Genomic DNA, 19,370 nt, shown 5'->3' on the forward strand with positions numbered 1-19,370 from the left:
AAACACTTAACCCTGAACTTACTCTGTGCCTCCCAGAGGTCCCAGCCACCGCGGTCATCCAAACGCTAAAAGGAGAGGAGGATGACCTACTGAGAAAGAATTAAATGTGAGAATTGTTTCGCAGTTTAGAAAGCAGCAGCAGCACCCCCTACTCCAGCCCTCCACTCTGTTCCGTCCCCCATCCTAGCAGTCTTCCAGAACCCAAGCCCCTCGGTTGCCCGCCCCCTCCTGCTCCCCTCCCCCTCCTCCTGCCACTCCCCGCCCCCCGCCCCTCCCCGGCTCTGACATCACCGGCCAGCCGGGTGGAGTGAGGCGGCGCTGGGCTCCGGCTCCGGCTCCGCGGGCGGAAGAGGCGGCGGCGGCGACAGAAGCGGCGGCGGCGGCGGGAGCCAAGGAGGAGGCTCCGGACGCTACTCAGGAACCGGGGACCCGGGAGTGCCCGCGCCCTGAGCGCTCAGCTCCAGAGGCGGTGAGAGGGATGGAGAGGAGATATGTCGCGGGGAAGGGGCAGATTTGGGGTCTGGGCTTGGAAGGACTAGGATCCGGGACGCCGGGGGCCAGATGGGGGAACGCGAGGACCCCTGACGGTCCGCTCTGTGTCAGGCCCCGCGGGTCCGATCCTCGCTCCGTGCGTCCCAAGCGCCTGTGTGCTGGAGGCGGCGTGGCTTTGGCCGCCCATTCCACGCTGAACGGCAGTTTGGGAGTCGGACCGGGCCTGGGGATTAGGATGCAGCCTGCTTCCCGCCCAGCCGGCTTGGCCGGGCCAGCTCCCGCCCCTCCCTGCCCGCTGTGGCTTCGGACTCGCCTCCGCTGGCGGTCTCTCCGGCCAGCCCCGTCTCAGTTCTGCGGCCAGCCGCCCGCTGGCACCATGTGCCCTCAGCCCCAGCCCAGTGCACCTGGGGAAGAGGTGGGATTGGCGAAAGCTTGTCCCGAGGGAAGAAAGCACGGGGGGACTGTAGATGAGTGATGTATCTAACGTAAAACCCCTGATTAATTTCATAGAATGTGTCAGAATTGACAGGGACACACAGCATACCTTCAAGAGACACGCCAGCACAGTGACACACACCCATGTGACTCTTACACACATCGTCTCACACACACCAAATCACAAACGTCCCTGCACTACGCATCCAACCACCTACCACACCCCCACTGCTTCCCATATGGAGTCTACTGAACTGTGGGCTCCATGTCATCAATCTAACAGAACAGCTGAGTGGACAGAACGGGCCACCATCCCCATGTCCAACCCTGATTTTCTGGGCAGCTTTTCCCAGCCCCTGGCTTCCTTCTTTAAAACGGTGGGAAAAGATGGGAGAAAGCTGTGATCTCACTCCTCTAGAACAAGCAGATAGTATGCTGAGGGCTAGTGAGCCTGGTCCTCTTAGCTGTGTGAAAGAAGGTAGGGACTTCTGGTGACCTCTCTTGCTGGGTCCAGCTAGAGCTTAGGGTGCTAGGAGTGGCTAGTTTCTGGCCATCAGTGACCAAGGGATAGAGGAGGCGGGTGGAAGAAAGGGAGAGGGAGAAAAAGAATGAGTCAGCCAAGAATGGAGCCCAAGTCAGTGAGAAAATGAGAGGAATGTGTGTGAGAAGGAGACAGACTTCAAGAAAGGGCTAGAGGGCCAGAGATAGGGAACCAGGGAGAGGGAGGAAGTGAGAGACAGAGATGGTCAGGAGTGCGAAGTGTGCTGGAAAGAGGAATAAAGAGGCTCAGAAATTAGGGAGAATGAAAACAGGATGGTGGGGAGACCACAGGGAGTTAGGGGAAACATGCTGAATATGTTTGTTTAGTTAGTTTACCTTGTGTCTGGCCCCTAGGCTGTCAAAAAGATTAGCTTTAATTGCTCTTTCGTTTGTGGTTAAATATACTCTGTTGGAGAAATTGCCAGTGATGCCCTAGGCTACAGGCTTCCCTGGTTGCCTGTTCCTCACTTCTGTGACATCTGTGCCCATCTTGTGTGCATGTATCATCATGCATGAAGGGGGTCACACCATAACACAGTGTCTCACCCAATCACACAGATCCTCAAGTACAAGGTCATGATGGATTTCTCCACCAGCTGATAGGGAGCCAACCACTGGACCTCCAGGCCTCTCCCACTAAAACTTTATCTTTTGCAGCTGGGATGCTCACCCCTTCCCAATAGTAGTTCTGAGCATTCAGATGGGGACACTGATGACAGAACCTAGGAGTCCTAAGTATTCATGGTTACCACCAAATGGGATATGTGAGTGGAAAAAGCTGGAAGGGATGAAAGCCCATCGAAAGGCAAGGAGGAAAAGAGACTAGAGAGAGGAAACAGATGAAGAGAGATGGGGGAGAGAGAAATAGGAGCAGGAAGTGCCACAACCAGATGAGTGGAGACAGAGATAGGCTAGGGAGAGTCACAGGTCCCACTCCCCTCCTCACCATCACACAGCCCTCCTCTGCCCTGCCTGACCTAATGCCAAGTATCACCTGATGCCCCATTTTGGGTCTGGCCCTTTACTTAGACTAAGTGATGAAGGCTTAGTCCCTGTCCTCATGCTCAGCGGTAAACCCATTTTGCTTCTTAGACTAAAGTGAACCTTTTGGGGCCCAGGTCTCCTGCCTTCCCTCATTCCCAGGCTGACTTTGAAGCCTCAAAACCCTAATTATCTTCCTTATTACAGGAATAAAGACACCTTCCATCCCCCACCCAAATCTTGATAAAAGTTTAGGGAAGAAGTCAATCGAGTATGATATTAAAGGAAATAAACTACAGGACTACTTGAATTTGGGGCCTGGATATAATTTAAAATACGATAGCTGGCACCCTAAGCTTTCCCTACAGGTAGTTATTCCATTTGCCAGGCTTCTCGAAGCACTCCCCAGGCCTGCCTCTTCCTGAGTGCCCATGGAGCACCCACCTATCATTCTCCCAACTCCTACCCTAAAAGGTTAGCATACAATGATCCTTACCTCCTGCCCCTTTTCCCCAGCATCCTCAGTTGGTTTGACTTTTATCAGGGCTCTGCCTGGGGCCAGCTTGCAAGGAGAGGGAGGAAGGAAGGTGTGAGGAAGCGGTGAGCAGAGCACAGAAAGCTGGGAGGGAAGGGGACTGACTTCCTGGCAGCCGAGGCTCCGGTTCCTGCCCTGGTATCCTGTCCCAAGAATGGCCTCCGCCCAGGCTGCCTGGTGATTCCTAGGCAGCCCTCTGTAGTGTTCCAGAGATAAGGAGGATTTTTCAGATCCCAAAGGGTAGAAGACCTCTTCTCCACAGGCTCTAAGGAATTCTGATTCTCTGGTGAGGAAAGTGACATGGAAGACGAAAGAGCCATGGCCAGCCCAGCCCAGGGACAACAGTTGATCAGTGAGACTTGAGAGCCATGTAAGGAGATTCCACCTCCCCACAACCTGAAAATTTCCCCCAAACTATTGCTGCCCTTGCCCCTGCTGCCACACCCAGGCCTAGGCAAACGGATCTCCCCAGGGAGGGAGGCAACCAGGCTGCCTTTTCTTATTGCCTCAGGGGGCCTTATTCCTATCCTTTCTGTCCCTTCTTACCATTCCCCACACTCCTCCCATCCAGTGGTACCATTGTCCTAATGACTGGGTGGTGGGGAACCCAGAACTGAGGTTGCTATGGTAACGGCTGAACTGAGGCTTCGAGTTGTGGACTGTGTGCTCCTTCCCCCCACCCCATTCCTCATTTGCAGCCTCAGTCTCTTTCCCTCTCCCAACCCCAGCTCTCTTCTTCCATTATGGAGGCTCCTCTCCCTCTGGATGTGAGCCAGTGGCTATATACCTTCTTAACACATACTCTTGGCTGGTTCAGACACATACAAACACACAGATACTCACAGCCAGTGCACACATAGCCACACATCCAGTGCTGGTGCACACACATCTGCATTACCAGGACACATCCAAACACACTGACAGATACCCACCCACTGCCTCCTCCACAACCCCTATCCATACCCAGCATCCATAGGAGACTGGCAAACACACATTTCTCCTCTGCCACTTTAACATTCCCACCCCCTATTTCTCTTAGGGGCCTCCTTATTATCTTTCACTCTTAGAAATTTCCTACCCACTCTCCCCCCCTTTGTGGGTGGGTGTGTTACACACATTAATCCCTTCCCACCCACCTCCTCTGTAGATATGTGTTTTAGATTCAGAGCCCTAAATCTTAACGCTTCTCAAGAGATACATACACACACACACACACACACACACACACACACACACACACACACACACCTTTCCTCCCACAGGATTTCTCATATTTACAAACTCTTCTTCCCATGTGAAGGCAGGGGAGTATAACTCTAAATTCTGCCCCCTTTTTTAGGCCCCCAAATCTGCTCCTTTGGGGCAGGGTCATCTTGTCTCCTTCCCATGCTACCCTTTCCCTTCCAGCTCTCCTTACCTCCCCCATTTTTATCTCCATCCCTGGACCCCCTCCCCATCATCCCCCTCATCTGTATCTCCCCCTCTCTGTCCTTGGATTATCAGTGGAGGAGGGGAGGGGTTGGGCTCCAGAGCCTGCTGCTGTGACCTAGATTTCAAGGCGAGACAGTTCCTGGTGCTGACAGTCAGAGAGCATTGTTCCTGGCCCAGCCTGGCAGGGCCACCGCTGGGCCCTTCTGTATGGTTGCACCTGGCTGTGCCTATGTGTGCCTGTTTCTCTCAGGGGTCGTGCTAGCCCTGCTGTCTGGCTCATTGTCTGTCTGTGTCACGGTGCCTGCCACTAGGGGAGGCTTGTTTATTCTGGTCCAAGTAGGGGGCTGGGAATGGGGACTTACAGGGCCATACCTCTTATTTTGCAGTGGCCATGCCTCTGCCTCAGTTCCCCTGCAGTAGAGGGGGAGAAGTAAGGAAAAGGTGAGTGTGTCAACCAGCCACTTTGATCTGCCACTTTCCCAGCCCAATGTTGGGGTGATTTGTAGGCAGCCTCAGACAGGTACAAGTTCATCTAGCTCCTTGCCACCCCTTGGCCTAACCACAAAGTGTTTATGACATGATTTACTTTTTAAAAATACTTTGCTTTTCTGAATACAAGGAAATATATACTCATTATGGAAAGTTAAGTCCCTTTTTTGAGCTTACCAGTAGAGATTCACATTTATCAAATCCAGAAAGTTCATTCTAAGGTACAACTTACTTTCTTCTGTCTTAGCCAGTTCCTATCTTAGTGGAAGATAGGCCTTGAATGTTCTCTACCTTTTTCACTTAAGGATCATGATAGAGGGATGGGGGTGAGGCCTAGATGAGACCTGGCCTTGCTCAGCCCCATATGGGAGGCTATGCTGAAGGCAGTGCCAGCAGGATGCTGATGCAAGAAGGGGTAGCAGTCCCCTTCAGCAGACTCTCCCAAAGCAGCCTCTAAACTCCTCTAACTCCCTTCCCTCCCCTCCCCCCACCACCCAGTCAGCCTGGGAACTGGGCAAGGGGCCAGGGGCAGCCGCTTGGTATTCTTGGGCGCGGGGGCTGCAGGCACAGCACAAAGGCTAGGAGAGAGGGCTAAGTGGGGGCCTGGTAACCATCAAGGGAGAAAATGGGCTCTACAAAGGTGGGGGTGGGCCACTGCTTCTCCCACCTCAAGCCCTAATGACAAATACAAGGCTAAGTAAGCATGGAGGGGCCAGGGAACTATCAGACCAAGCAACTAGGCATCCATCCAAAATGAGTCATTAGTGAGGTGGTGGGGAGTTGAAGTGAGGGACCCCTTTGCTTCTGGGGAAGAATGGAAGCTAGAACATGAGCTCCTACCAACCCCTCCAGTTCCTCCTTCTCAGCTTCTGACTGCCACAGCAAGCCTCTCCCTAGTTGTTGTTTTTGAGTGTTTTGGATTTTTTTTCCTGACATGGGGAGGGGTTGCAGGTGGGTGGGGCGATTCTGGGGGGGACTTGGAGACAGCGGGTGAGAAAGTCGGGAGCAGGTTGCTATGGTAACCGCCTCCTCAGTCAGGGGAACTGTTGCCAGGGTTACTGTTAGAGGGGGTAAAAGAAGAAAAAGATGGTGGGGAGAAGGAGGTATGACTTGTCACTCTAGGCTCCAGCCTGGCTCCCAGCTCTGAGTTTCTTCCAGTCTACCCCTATCACCTTCCTAGGTCGGTCTTCCTTTTCTCCCTCCAGCCGTGGCCACCCCCAACCTCCATGTTCTAGGCACATGCCTGGTAGGGCAGAGTGGGGGGATGCAGTAGTTGCCAGTGAGTGAGCCAGATTCCCATACTTTCCCTCATATCTTAAGCTCAACTCCTCTCCCTTTGTTCCCTCCCAACCCAGTCATGGCTGAGTACGGGACCCTTCTCCAGGACCTGACCAACAACATCACCCTTGAAGATCTGGAACAGCTCAAGTCAGCCTGCAAGGAGGACATCCCCAGTGAAAAGAGTGAGGAGATCACTACTGGAAGTGCCTGGTTTAGCTTCCTGGAGAGCCACAACAAGCTGGACAAAGGTGGGGGAGGGGACACAGGGATCCTGCCATCAGCCTTTCAAGCTCAGTTCATTCAGCAGATAGAGATGAGCTCAAAACTCTTATATATACAAAGCGTACCCCTCTATGACAAGGCAGAATAAGAGAGATACTCTAAGAAAGTATAGGCGGCTTTATACAGTTTTGACATTTAGACATTTTTCATTGTGCCCCTTGTCAGTAAAAATGTTATTCAGATACTCCTGTGCTATTATCACATACTTAATAAAAACAGAATTTAGAAGTGGTAAAATTTAAAATAAAACCACAGTTCTAACATTTTTTTATCCACTTTTGGAGACTACTGCTAGGAGTGAAGGGGGAGGAGGTCTATGGGTAGAGCAATCCCATGCAGCTGGGGGCTTTAGGTAAGAATTGGTCTTTAAGATGGCCCTGGAAAGCAAGTGGGATTTCTAGGGCAGGATTCAAAAAAGGCATGCCAGGCAGAGGAACACAGTCACAGAGGTGAAAGAGTATCTGGTGTGTTTGGAAAAGCAAAGTGTCCTGCTTGGCTTGACTGGGACATAGGGTATGTTTAGTAGTGGCTGAGAAGGTAAGTTAAGACTGTTGACAGGGTATTTGATAGGTGAGGCGAATGACCTCAGGGCCCTTCAGATATGCTATTCTGACTGTAGTGTGGATAGCAGGGAGGCTGAAGGAGGACATATTATAGTTAGACTACTGCAGCACTCGGAGGGCAGGAGCCAGGGAAAGTCTATGGGCATCTATAGTCTCCTGGAACTGGCCAAGCCATGGATCATCCTTCTGGTGGTGTCCAAGCCTTTTCTCATTAAGAATAACCTTTTTCACTAGACCCAGGATCTCTCCTAGGTTGTCTAAGATTCTACCCCCTCCAGTCCTATATGTGCTGCCAGCAAATTCTTTCTGATACTTACTTGGAGAGAATGTAGAAAAAGGACAGGGTGGGAGTGGGGTATCTGGAAGGCAAGTTAATTTTTCTATTGTCCCCTCCCCCTCCGATATGGGACCTCGTATCTAACCTAAATCTCTCATTCTAAATCTACAATTGAAAAACTTTACTATCTGCCCTTCTGAGAATAGTGCTTTTACTGTCTGGGTACTTTAGTTTTCTTTTCCTGGCTTAATAGCCCCTCTTCTGTTAGTGCTGTCCCTTCCCATAAGCAATGTGAGCAACTCAGCCTTGGTTCCAAAACACTAGTCTGGCAGAGTGCGGGAATATGACCTTCGCAGCCTAACTCTGACTGTCAATCTCCTGCCTCTTCTACAGACAACCTCTCCTACATTGAGCACATCTTTGAGATCTCTCGCCGTCCTGACCTACTCACTATGGTGGTTGACTACAGAACCCGTGTTCTGAAGATTTCTGAGGAGGATGAGCTGGACACCAAGCTAACCCGTATCCCCAGTGCCAAGAAGTACAAAGGTAAGAGGCCATGCCTTTAACACAGCTGCACCTCTGCCCACTCCCATGATTATCCCTGCATTTTGGGAGAGTCAAGGCTGATGCTCAATGGCCTGCCTGGTATCTCCTACAACTTCTATCCCTGGACACATCCCTTTTTGCCCCCAGACATTATCCGGCAGCCCTCTGAGGAAGAGATCATCAAATTGGCTCCCCCACCGAAGAAGGCCTGAGCAAGGGGGAGGAAGAGGAGGAAGGTTGGACCTTCATCAGACCACTTCCTTCCCCCATCCTCCCGGAGAGGGGGCAAGCCTCCCCCTATCTACCCACTTACTAACCTGGTCCTAACCCCCTTACTGTGCGCGTGTGTGTGCGTGTGCGCACGCTCTGGCTGTATGTCTGTATGTCTAGCTCATCTAGTTCCTCCTTATGAGGGGATGGGGGTCAGGGGCTAGAGGGGGCTTAGTTTCCCCACTCTAGGAGGACAGGAGGTGGGGGCTATTTCTATGCAAATAGAAATCAGCACATTCCTCCTACTTCCCTTTCCTCCACTCTCCCCCCACATCTTTAAAGTGCGGAAGTAGAAGGGACCTGCATTTTCCTACACTGAGGAGCTGAGGTGGGGGTGAGATGGGAGAGGTAGATGAATCCAAGGAAAAGCAGTGGGGAGGGAAGGTGAAGAGGCCACCCAACTCCTACCTGGAAGGGGCAAAGAACAGGCAGAGTTTAGTATTGTACCCTCATGATGAACTGACTGAAGAGTCCAGTTTCTTGGTGTTCCTCAGGTTGGAGGGCCTAGGTGCCAGCAGTCCCTTTCTGCTCCCCTCTCATGGGCCTAGGATGGGTATGAGCCAGGGATCTAATGAGAAGCCACTGGATCCTTTCCTGATCCCTAAGATCAAACCCATGGAGCAGCCAGCATTAGATGCCCCACCCACTTGTGCTCTGCAGAGACTATGCTGGGAACATACACCACTGAGCCTGAGATGGGGATGAGGGCAGAGGGAGGGGGCCCCCTTTTTCCACTCCTTTATTGCTACACAGACTGTTGCATATTCTGACTCTGAACCTAGGGAAATTGGGGAATGAGATCCTTAGGTTTTAACCCCAATCCTGCCCCCACCTACAGGGTCCCAATGTGATTTTTGCAGGCAACAGGCAACCTTCCCTTTCACCTTGGTCTGGAACATCCCAAGCCAGAAAGAAGTGAAGTTAACGACAGTGTTTTCCTTTGCACTCATTCCTGCCCCAATTCAATCCAGGAGGGGATTTAGTAACCCTTCTCGCTTAATATTCTGGACCCTTGGGCTTGTGGATGCCTCCTAGCCAAGTCACTAGAGTACAGTGAGTAACCCCAGCCTCCTACCTGTCCCAAGATGCCCCTCCCCACCCGACCGTGCTAACTGTGTGTACATATATATTCTACGTATATGTATATTAAACCCGCACTGCCATGTCTGCCCTTTTTTTGTGGTGTCTAGCATTAACTTATTGTCTAGGCCAGAGCAGGGGTGGGAGGGGAATGCCACAGTGAAGGGAGTGGCAGAGTAAAATTGCTACATAGTCCAAACAAAAAAGAAAGCTTTTTTTAAAAAAAAAATTAAACTCACATGCAATCTCAGAAACTATTTAAAGAAAGTTGAAGTTAGAAGCTTTTATGATGAGGAGAAAACCTTTAGTGTGAGAGGAGGGCTGGCTGTTGGAAGAAGGAAGAAGCCAGACTGGTTAGAGAGTACCCTTGACTCCTAGCCTGGTCCAGCCTGCCCATCCCCTCTGGCCACCGATGCGGACACCTGCCTTAACACACACACCTTGAGGACTCCACGGTTTTGCCTTAAAGGACCTTCTCAAGTCTCCCCAGCCCTGTCTGGCTTCTCCTTTAAGAGAAAGATACCTATAGAACTAGGAGGGGGGAAATTAGCATGAACTGCCCTTCCATTCGGGATGTGTTATGTGAGAATAAGAGTGAGAATAGGAGCCTTACTTATGGAAGAAATGGGAGAAGAGAGACTGGGTTATTCTCAGCAGAGTCTAATAGTTTCTCTGTAAGGCAAAATAATCTAAAAAGACTAACCTGCCCACCTACCCCTTATATTGCTGTGAGATTGCCCCATCCTGTGCTCCTCTGTCTGCAGTGTGCACGGCCTTGTTCTAACCCTGGAATAAAGGTGACTGATTGTACTGTACCTGATTGATTCTAAAATTTCTGTGAGTGACCAGAATTTTGAAGCCTTTGAATTACTGGGAAGGGAAGGGGAGCAATATTTATCCTCATATCCCTCTTTGTAGCCTATAACAGGGACTGGGGAAATACCCCAAATAATATCACCCCCCCACCATCCTGCCCCTACCTTCTAACTATCACTGAGCCAAATGGACAACAGTCACCAGCTGGAACCCAAGCAGTGGAAGCATGAATATCCTAGATGGGACTTGCTAAATTGTAACATGGACAGAGTGAGAGGGAAGGGTCAGGTACCTACATTGAAAGGAGCAAAAACAGTCCATCATAAATGAATGGACCACATACCACACAGAGCAGCAGTCAGGAAAAAAAAAAAAAAGCTTTACTGAGAGAAAATACAACAAATTCCAGAGTGCATGGTTTTCAACCCACCCCATCACCCCACTAGCAATAGGAACACAGACCACTCAGTCACCACACATTCTCTACCTCAGGGAGGAAGTGCAGCAGCTAACCACAGGTCTGAGAGCTGCTAGGAAAAGGGGCAGGAGGAAGGAGTGTCTGAGAATACCATCCTCTTTTTTCCCCTCCTTCCTGGCCTGGTTTAGTAGAAACCAACTGTCCCAGGATGCAGAATTACTGATTGGATCTTATGGGAACTGTGGGCAAAAAAAATAGCAGCAAAAGCATTTAAGGGCAAGAATTCAACTGGGACTTTCATACTCAGTGACCAGTGATAGGACAAGTGCCCAAATTCCAGCCACCGTAATCAATCCTTAGATTACTGACTTGTTCCTCAATACCAAGATAATATGGTATAAAGTCAAACCCAGGAAGTCTTTCCCTTCACTCTTCCATTAGGAAGGGAGCTGGCGTGGAGTTGGATGGCTTAAAGAATCAAAGCAGCTAAAGGTAAGAGACTCTGTGTGTGTATGTGTGTGTCTTCTGTCATAAACAGTACCAGAAAGAGTCTGCAGTGGCGGCACCCTTCTTGAAGTCATAGTTCAGTCAAGTTTTAAAGACAGGCCAGCCTCAGGTTAAAAGAACCATCCTGGGGACCCCCATAAGATTTAAGGAGAGGTAGGAGATGTGAGGCAAAGAGTTGAGAGAAATTTCCTGTTTTTCCCAAATCCCACACCAAGGCAGGGAAGTGGGGAAGGGAAGAACTGAGGATCCTTCCATTCTTGAGCCTCCTAAAACCTCAGGGATAAGCCCCAATCATTAATGGCCATACAGTGAGTAAGCTGACCCAGTTGTCACCTCCACATCATTACTCTCGCTCGCTCTTCCTTTAAGTCCCTTTATTGCATTCATAGAGAATATATAGGTATTTAAACTTTGACAATTTTACCTTGATACATCCAAGTTTGACTTGCTTTTTAATATATTTATAGATATAAAATTAGGCCTCTAACAGTGATAGGGACAGGGAGATTGCTGCCATCAAACAACTTTTTTTTTAAATAATATAAGAGGTAACATCCTTCCTATTCTTTCTCCACCTCTGCCCCTCCTCCCACTTCTCCCCAACCTCACTCACCTAACTTATTTAGGGGGTGATGGGATGAAGAGAAGAGAGTGAAGGATACACAATCAAGTGCAAAACACTGTGATAAGTACAGAGAATGAATGAGGTGGAAAGGAAAGTGAAGAGTGTGGGATGTTTAGGGACTCTAAGGACTTCCCAGAAAAAACTGGATCCTGGGATGGGGTTGTTAGGGGGGAAACAATGAAACTGTCATAGACTTTTAAAAAAACAAAGGAAAAAAAGGTCAAAACCTAAACCAAAGACAGAGTGGCACTTCTACTTCCCACTCTGGCCCCTTGGTACTGAATAGCCAGGTGTTCCCCCCACCCCCCTGCCCAAGAAACAAGGGAGATTAAAGAAAAAGAAACCCCATACCCTATCCCAAACCAGTTAACAAAATAGGCTCTCCTCTTCCCCCCGCAAAAAGAGGCTTTGAGTAGAGGCCATTTCTGCTGAGTCCTATGCACCTTTCCATGGAACCCCATTTCAGGGCTCAACTCCCATTCCTAGGTATTCTCTGTTGGTTCATTCCTTTCTGGTTTGTCCTTCTCCTGGGATGTCTTTCTTTTATCTAAAGCAAAAAGTCCAAAGTGCATTTCTGCTGAATGTAAGGGCCCGGGAGAGGAAAGGGTTGCCCAGGCAGGATCGGGTTGGTAGCCCCAGCCCGCCCCACCTAGGTACGAGGCCTCAGGATGGCATGCACTGCACCCGGTCGGGGCCCTCCTCCTCGTCCGATGTGTCTGAGGAGCTGGGAGACTCATCAGAGTCCGCGTCTGTGGCCCCAACCCCAGGTTCTCGCCAGCGCTGTGGGATGGGAAAGGCTTGTTAGTAACTTCCCTTGATGGAACAAGGACAAGCCTGTTAAGTCTTAGCTAGAATTCAGATGCTCTAGGACAGGGATCAGCAGAATTTTTCTTAAAGGGCCAGATACTAAATATTTTAGACTTGTAGACCATACGGTCTTTGTCACTACTATTCAATTCTGCCACTGTAGCATGAAAGCAGCCATAGACAATATGCAGAATGGATGTGGCTGCATTCCAATAAAATTTTATTTACAAAAACCAGCAGCATGTCAACTGCCAGTTTGCCAACCCCTGTCCTGGACCTCTTTTGGCATAAAAGGAAAAACAGAAGGGTTACCCTGAGACTTATTTCTTCTCAACTCCTTCCCCACCCTCTTGCCTTTGCCTTTATGAAGATAGCACTATGCTTGTATGACGATGGAGAATAAGAGAAGAAACCACCCTTTTCTGCTGGTGGGCTCTTTCAAGGCTATATCAGGGATCTGATGGAGATAAGGAACAATGGATAGGAAACCCAACCAAGACCTGATTTTTCCTTAAAGTCACTACTCTGCAACTTTTTAGCCCTCTTGAGAGGGTCGCTGCCCTTGGGAGCTCACTTTCAACCCCAGCTTACCCGGTGATGGCGTCTCTGTCTCAGGTGATGCATGAGGAACCAGAGCATGTGGCTATCAAACAGGTCAGTGTGGTGCAAGCTGTCTTCATCCCGCTCCCGCTTGTTCTTCTTAATTACCTGGAACCCAAAAGGGTTGGGGGTGGGGGCAGCAATGTAAAGGAACCCTGGACTTGATCAAGAAGGCTGGTGTTCAATCCCGATAAAAGTTAAGCTGAAGTGGAGTAAATTAGGAAGGATGCCCTGGGTTCAGCCATTGAGAAAGTGGGAGGCTTTAAAATAGGATAATTCTTGAAGATGCTCCCTACTCCAACCTACTCCCAACTAGTGGCACTTCACAGCTGCCCCTTGGAGTAGGACTATTCCTACAGCAGCAAGGACAGGAATGGGGGAGGGAGGGTTAAAGCATTACCTTTAAAGAACTGGGCAGCAAATTATTCCTTCCTATGACAACAAAGAATCATAACAATATGTGGAAAAGTAGAAAGAAAAGAACTTCTGCAGTCAGCTACTTACATCTTTTAACCCCGTCAGCTCAGTGGAGGCTTCAGCTGTGGGTGCCCAGATCTTCACATCATGGTCTAAGCCACTGGTTGCCAGTACAGGTAGGTGAGGGTGGGGCTCAAGACAGTTTACCTGGTTAGGAAGAAAGGAAAATACAGATTCAGGGGTATGTGGGAGTAGGGTTTAAAAATCACTACTCACCTTAAGCCGAATAATTGCCCTTGATCAGGGCTGAGGCAGCTGCTGGAAAGGCAGGCCCACCCATCCTGAGCCTAGGCCAAAGGGCCCTGAGAGTAAACACCGGACACAGACTGGGTATAAGATGAGGCACATCTATCATTTCCTATGTATAAGTCAGAGGTGGCTTCATCCCCAGATATAGCCCTAAGGGAGGCCGAGTAACTGACCAAGCTTACTGCTGGCTTCACAAAAACACAGTAAGATCCAGATGACCTCATTTACTCCAGATTCCAAAGCTCCAACTTGCCCAAGGCTGGAAAAAACCATCTCAGTGGCTTTCACAAAGTGGCAAATAAATTTTAAAAAATGAAGAAAGCAGCAGCTGCCACTGAGCCCCCAGAGAAGAGTCAGAGAACAATTACACTTATTTGGCAGTGTTTACTAGAACTGGAGGAAGGCATAGGCTGAGAAGAGGAGGCTGAGCTAGGGGGTGGAGGTGATGGAGGCTCATGTCTGCTTGAGAGAAGCATGCACATCCCAGGGGGCAACATCCTCCTACCTGCCCTCACAGCACAACAGCTCAACTACAGGGCAGGATGGTACAAGGCAGCTTCCTGGGGCCCCACAGCCTCAATCTCAGCCACGCTCTGGGTACCTTCTTGAACAGAAGAAATGAACTATGGCAGGCAGGCCTGTGGCTGAGGCAGCTTCCTTCTGTTTGAAAGCACTCATGCCCCCTGCTGTCTGACTTGGAAACAGGAGCTTCCCTAGCAGGGTAGGGCAGTTCCCATCCCTACCGGAAGAGCTAGTCCCAGATCTAACTGCTAAAGCATTTTCAAGCTTTTAGTCAGATGAGGAACACACAGGAAAGGCACTCCGCCTTGCAGCTGCCCTGGAGTCCAAGAAAACAACCCCTGGCAAAAAGCCTCTTTTAGTTCTTTCTGGACCAGCTTCCCTTGCCTTGCCTGCACAGCAGCTGAGGAGAAGCCAAGGACAGACATGGAAAATAGAGCTGACCTACAGCTTTCTTTCTTTGACTTCCATTTTACAAACAAACAAACCAATGCTCACAAAAGACCGAAGCTAAGTCTGAGCCTAGAAGTAAAGCCCATTCTTTTCTCCTTCCCCATTCTACATATAAGCTCATTGCAAAGTTTCTGTTTGGGCTCTTTCAGGCAGTGCATTTGGAGCATGAAGAGGAACTAGGAAAAAACTTCACTGCCTAGAAATATTATCAAAAGATATGCAGCAACTTCCACACACAACCTGACCTTACTCATCCATCTTCTGATAAGCCCTTGCTATAGAGCTCTGTACTCTGAGCTAGCTCTGTTTGCATAAGTCAGCAAAATAAAAAAGCCCAGAGGAACAATTCCTTTGAACTTAAAACCAAGAACAAAGCCAATGGCAAGAGGAACAAGAGAATAAATTACATACAGTACCTGAGTTGGAGCCTGCTGGGGGAGCCGACAGAGAACTTCTGGGCCAGGGTACCTGGTCACGTCACCAGACCTGTCTGAATGCCAGGACTTATCCTGTCAATAATGCCTGAGCAGAGAAAAGAGCTCTGGCCTTAGATGACTGGGCTGGGGGAATGCAGAGAATGGGATCAAGCATCAAAGTGCTCTTGGGAGACTTAGGAGTTGTCCTCTGACATCATCCCCCACCCTTGTCCCTATGAAGTTGAATAGGAACGAAGAAAAGACTCAAAAACAGAGTCAGGAGACCTAGGCAAGGTGGACAACAACTTCTAAGATCCCTTTTGGTTCTAACATTTGCTTTATGATACAGAACTGCTATGAGTCTACATTGAGGCTGGTGCCTGGGTGACCCCCATTGCTGGAAGCTTAGAACACACAAAAAAACCAGAGGGAGCCAAGTGACGACCATGTGGATCACTCAGCTTACACAGAGGCAAGAACAAGCAAGGGAAATCACTTCAGGGAGTAGGCTCTGTATCTCTTATACTACTCTTTCATTCTTAGGACCACTGTAACTTAGGCCTGGGGCCCACCCATTCCAAGTAGATGCCCTCCCCACCTGAGCACCTGGATTAAACATCAAACCCTGGTACTGGCTGAGATCAAAGGAAACTGGCCTGCAGAGTGCTTTTGGAGAACGGACAAGTGTTGGCCTGGGAGAAGGCATTCAGCCCTGCATCTCTCTGGAACAGAATGCAAGACAATAGTTTATGATCAAGAAAGGATTCACTGGCACCTTCTGACTTCCTTCTGACTACATGCCTATTGCAGAAATCTCATTAAAACTCCAGTGTTTTGGGTTTGTTCACTGCAGATGACAGTGGGGGACCTATGGAAGAGTAGGAAATGAAGCAGGGAAGAGTAAGACACATCTTGAACTTCTAGAATCCTCTCCACTTATATTCACAGGTCACAAAAGTCCTAGATCTATTTAGATCCCAGGTCCCCCAAATTTAGAGAAAACCAGAAGAAAATCTGAAATACCCTCATACCAGGGCAAGAAAAACCACAAGAAAGAATGGAATCCTGATTACGAGGAACCATTCAAAATTCTAAAACCACTTTCTGAATAAACCTCATCAAGAGATGACTGAGATCTATGAATCAGTACAATCTAGTCTTCTAATCTCTTCCTATCTTCTGTAATACAAAAGCCTAATTACAGAAAGCTACTGAATTCTTTCCCAACTCTGGGTCTCAAAAAAATAAAAAATAAAGTTAACTAGATACATCTTAAGAGCTGATCACTTTTCATTCCCGAATTCGATCCTCTTCCTTTTTGCCCTATGTCCACAAAGGTTGTCTGTGGAACTCAAAGGACAGGCTGACTGTGATAGGATCATGAGTTATATAGCAAGCAGGCTGCTCAGCCACTTTTTAAAAAAAATATTTTGCCACATTTGCCTTCTCCCTATATATAAACATATATATCATGTGTATCTTTGTATCCATTTAAATGTAAGCACATTTCACTCCTAAATACTTCAACATGTATCTCCTAAAAGGATATTCTCCTATATAAATAGATTATCCAATCAAATAAATTTAATACTGAATATCATATTACCTAATGTATAAACCATATTCTGATTTCCCCAATTGTCTAAAAAATGTTCTAGTTTTATCTGCTGATGTAGGTTCCAGACAAGATTGCTACTTAGTCAACCTAAAGAACTAGACATGGAGACATCTTTAGCATCTGTATAGGAGGGTATGCACTCCACCACTTTTCTTTTAGAAAAGATCCACGCCTAGAGATATGTTATCTCACTTAGAACAGAAGTTCTTCCCTAAGATCTCTTTCTCTTCTCAAGAAACCATGCCTTAGAGGGATAGAAGACAGGAAAAGGAAGAAAATATTCCATTAAAACCTCAGCACCTCCAGGCTACTGCCTTTTTAAATTTTTTTCCTTGAAACAGGGTCTTACTATGTTGCCAAGGCTGGACTTAAACTCCTGGGTTCAAGTGATCCTCCCACCTCAGCCTAAGTAACTGAGACTACAGGCACATGCCACTGCACCTGGCCTTATACTGCCTTCTAATTTAGCTGGCCAGACCTCTAAGACATGGTATCACATAATCCCAGTGAACATTCAGTGGCTCTGCTAAAACCTACCTTAATGACTGAAGAGACTAGGGAGCCAGCCAGCCCAGCACATCATACTCACCACGCCTCCCTTGTCCCCCTCCATGAACTGAATGATCTGGCAGGATGATTTCTCCCAGAGGAAGATGTGCCCGCAGTCACTACCGCTCACCACAAACTCACTCTTGGGGCCATAGAAATTGACGCCTTTTACTGAAATGATAAATGAGAGAACAGACCACATGAGGTTGGCATCAGTCCTATATATATTTATCTCACAGGGAATTTAGTTATTCACAAACTCTAAATCAGCTGAGAGCCAAATAATTCATTTTCACAAAACAAATCAAGAGATTATGTGTGTATAACAGATAGTTGCAAGAATCACACCAATCCCAGAAACTATTTATATTCTCCCAGAGATCTCCATAGGGCAGGAGTCTGCAGTCCCTTAGCAACAGCCTCAGTCCCATTAGTCCCACTCTATCAGATAACCACAGGCCTCACTAATGCCTAACCTATCCCAACCTGAATTGCCCCAGCTCTGCCCATTCCTAGGCAGCACTGTCCTATGCCCTAGGATTATCCTTGATATGTGTACTTCATTGGTACCTTGTCAGTTGTTTCTTGGGTCATCAGTTAATCTGAGACTGATGAAGGTATATGCTGCAATTGCTTGTAAGGAAGTGAACTATGCTTGCTGCCAGGACTCCAAATAACATGGCTCCATCTCTAGAATTAAGCCAGGAGCCCTAATTATTATGGCCAATACCATACTGGCCATGAGACTGGCACTCTTCCTTTTGTCTGCCTGTGGACTGAGATAAAAGTACAGATTTTTTCCCTCCCTTCTCACCAGCTCAAGAAAAAAAGGAAAACTAACTGCTAACTGCTGTCTCCAAAATTATTGACAGATATCTGTTAAGAGTGGTAATAATAACAAAGAGCAGTGATTCCTCAACTTTTCTGCACATCAGAATCACATGGGTAGCTTTTAAAAATCCCAATGCTCAAGTTGTCCCCCATATGAATTCAATCAGATGTATGGGGTTAAGGCCAGGCAGCTGTATTTTTTTTTTTTTTTTTTTGAGTCTGAGGCTTGCTGTGTTGCCCAGGCTAGAGTGCCGTGGCGTCAGCCTCGCTCACAACAACCTCAAACTCTGGGCTCAAGCGATCCTCCTGCCTCAGCCTCCTGAGTAGCTGGGACTACAGGCATGCGCCACTATGACCGGCTAATTTTTTTTTTCTATTTATTTTTAGTTGGCCAATTAATTTCTATTTTTAGTAGAGGCGGGGTCTTGCTCTTGCTCAGGCTGGTTTCAAACTCCTGACCTTGAGCGATCCACCCGCCTTGGCCTCCCAGAGTGCTAGGATTACAGGAGTGAGCCACCTCGCCCGACCCTGGCAGATGTATTTTTAAAAGACTATCAGGTGACTCCAATATGCCCCAAAGTTTGGGAACCATGGACATGGAACAAAAAGAGGAATCTAGGGCTAGGTACTACCACCATTCCTCATTCTCTGCCTCATTCAGAAGAATCCTTTACTCCTCCTTCCATAGAGGTACAAGCTCACCCCCATTTTAGGCAATTCAATACCATTAACTAAAGAAGGCTTTCCCTGACTCCCTAATAAGGCATTTGTGCCAATTCTGAAGTTACCTGAAATCATTAAACAAAAAGTCTAGTCTCCTTATGCCCACCAATTAGAAGCAACATCACTGCAGTGGTGAGAGATGCTCTTTAAGCCCTCCTCCCCTCTAGCACAGTGGAGAAAACATGGTAACTCTAGCCCAATTCAGGATAACCTCTCACTGCCCACAGTGATGACAGGAAGCCTACTTCTCAGATAGTTCTCATCTGCACAATCTCAATGAGATACTATGGTTCCCCAAGCCAACAGACTTGGGCTACAGAAACCTAGAAAGACAGTCTCACCTGTGGCGTTATTTCTGTGGCCCTTATATCTTTTAATATACTGGGCCCCATCACTGTGAGAGGAGTTGAAGAGGTAAATGTCTTCATCATTGTAACTGGCCAGGAGCTCTGCCAAGAACAAGAACAAAGCAGTGAAGGCAAAGGCTGAAAAAAGCAGGGACCAGGAATTGGGGGTTGGGGTGGGGCTTCTTGCCAGTAGTGCCCCCTCCAAATACC

General features: G+C 48.3%; 2 protein-coding genes across 12 annotated transcripts in view; one reads left to right on the forward strand and one right to left on the reverse strand.

Moving 5' to 3' along the window:
* The first annotated feature begins 298 nt into the window (after positions 1-298).
* The window catches only part of PEA15 (proliferation and apoptosis adaptor protein 15), a 71,339-nt gene continuing 52,267 nt past the window's right edge, over positions 299-19,370 (forward strand). The window contains exons 1-5 of one of the 5 annotated variants that reach the window (XM_076000286.1): positions 299-469; positions 6,259-6,432; positions 7,700-7,855; positions 10,881-10,931; positions 14,826-17,304. In XM_076000286.1, coding sequence (XP_075856401.1) covers positions 6,261-6,432; positions 7,700-7,855; positions 10,881-10,912 — 360 coding nt within the window. In that variant the 5' untranslated portion in view covers positions 299-469; positions 6,259-6,260 and the 3' untranslated portion in view covers positions 10,913-10,931; positions 14,826-17,304. Of the gene's footprint in view, positions 470-3,329; positions 3,354-6,258; positions 6,433-7,699; positions 7,856-8,002; positions 10,021-10,880; positions 12,155-14,825; positions 17,305-19,370 lie in introns of those variants that run through there. The other 4 variants (XM_076000287.1, XM_076000285.1, XM_012749175.2 and 1 more) reach the window with 4 other exon arrangements.
* Positions 7,893-19,370, reverse strand: part of DCAF8 (DDB1 and CUL4 associated factor 8) — a 45,363-nt gene continuing 33,885 nt past the window's right edge. For 6 of the 7 annotated variants that reach the window (XM_012749163.3, XM_076000284.1, XM_012749161.3 and 3 more), the window contains 5 exons: positions 19,155-19,262; positions 17,300-17,430; positions 13,483-13,602; positions 12,970-13,086; positions 7,893-12,351 (listed from right to left, as the gene is read on the reverse strand). In XM_012749163.3, coding sequence (XP_012604617.1) covers positions 12,235-12,351; positions 12,970-13,086; positions 13,483-13,602; positions 17,300-17,430; positions 19,155-19,262 — 593 coding nt within the window. In that variant the 3' untranslated portion in view covers positions 7,893-12,234. The remainder of the gene's footprint in view (positions 12,352-12,969; positions 13,087-13,482; positions 13,603-17,299; positions 17,431-19,154; positions 19,263-19,370) is intronic. The other variant, XM_076000282.1, reaches the window with a different exon arrangement.

This window comes from Microcebus murinus, chromosome 2 (genome assembly GCF_040939455.1).
Source record: "Microcebus murinus isolate Inina chromosome 2, M.murinus_Inina_mat1.0, whole genome shotgun sequence".
NCBI classification, from domain to species: Eukaryota; Metazoa; Chordata; class Mammalia; order Primates; family Cheirogaleidae; genus Microcebus; species Microcebus murinus.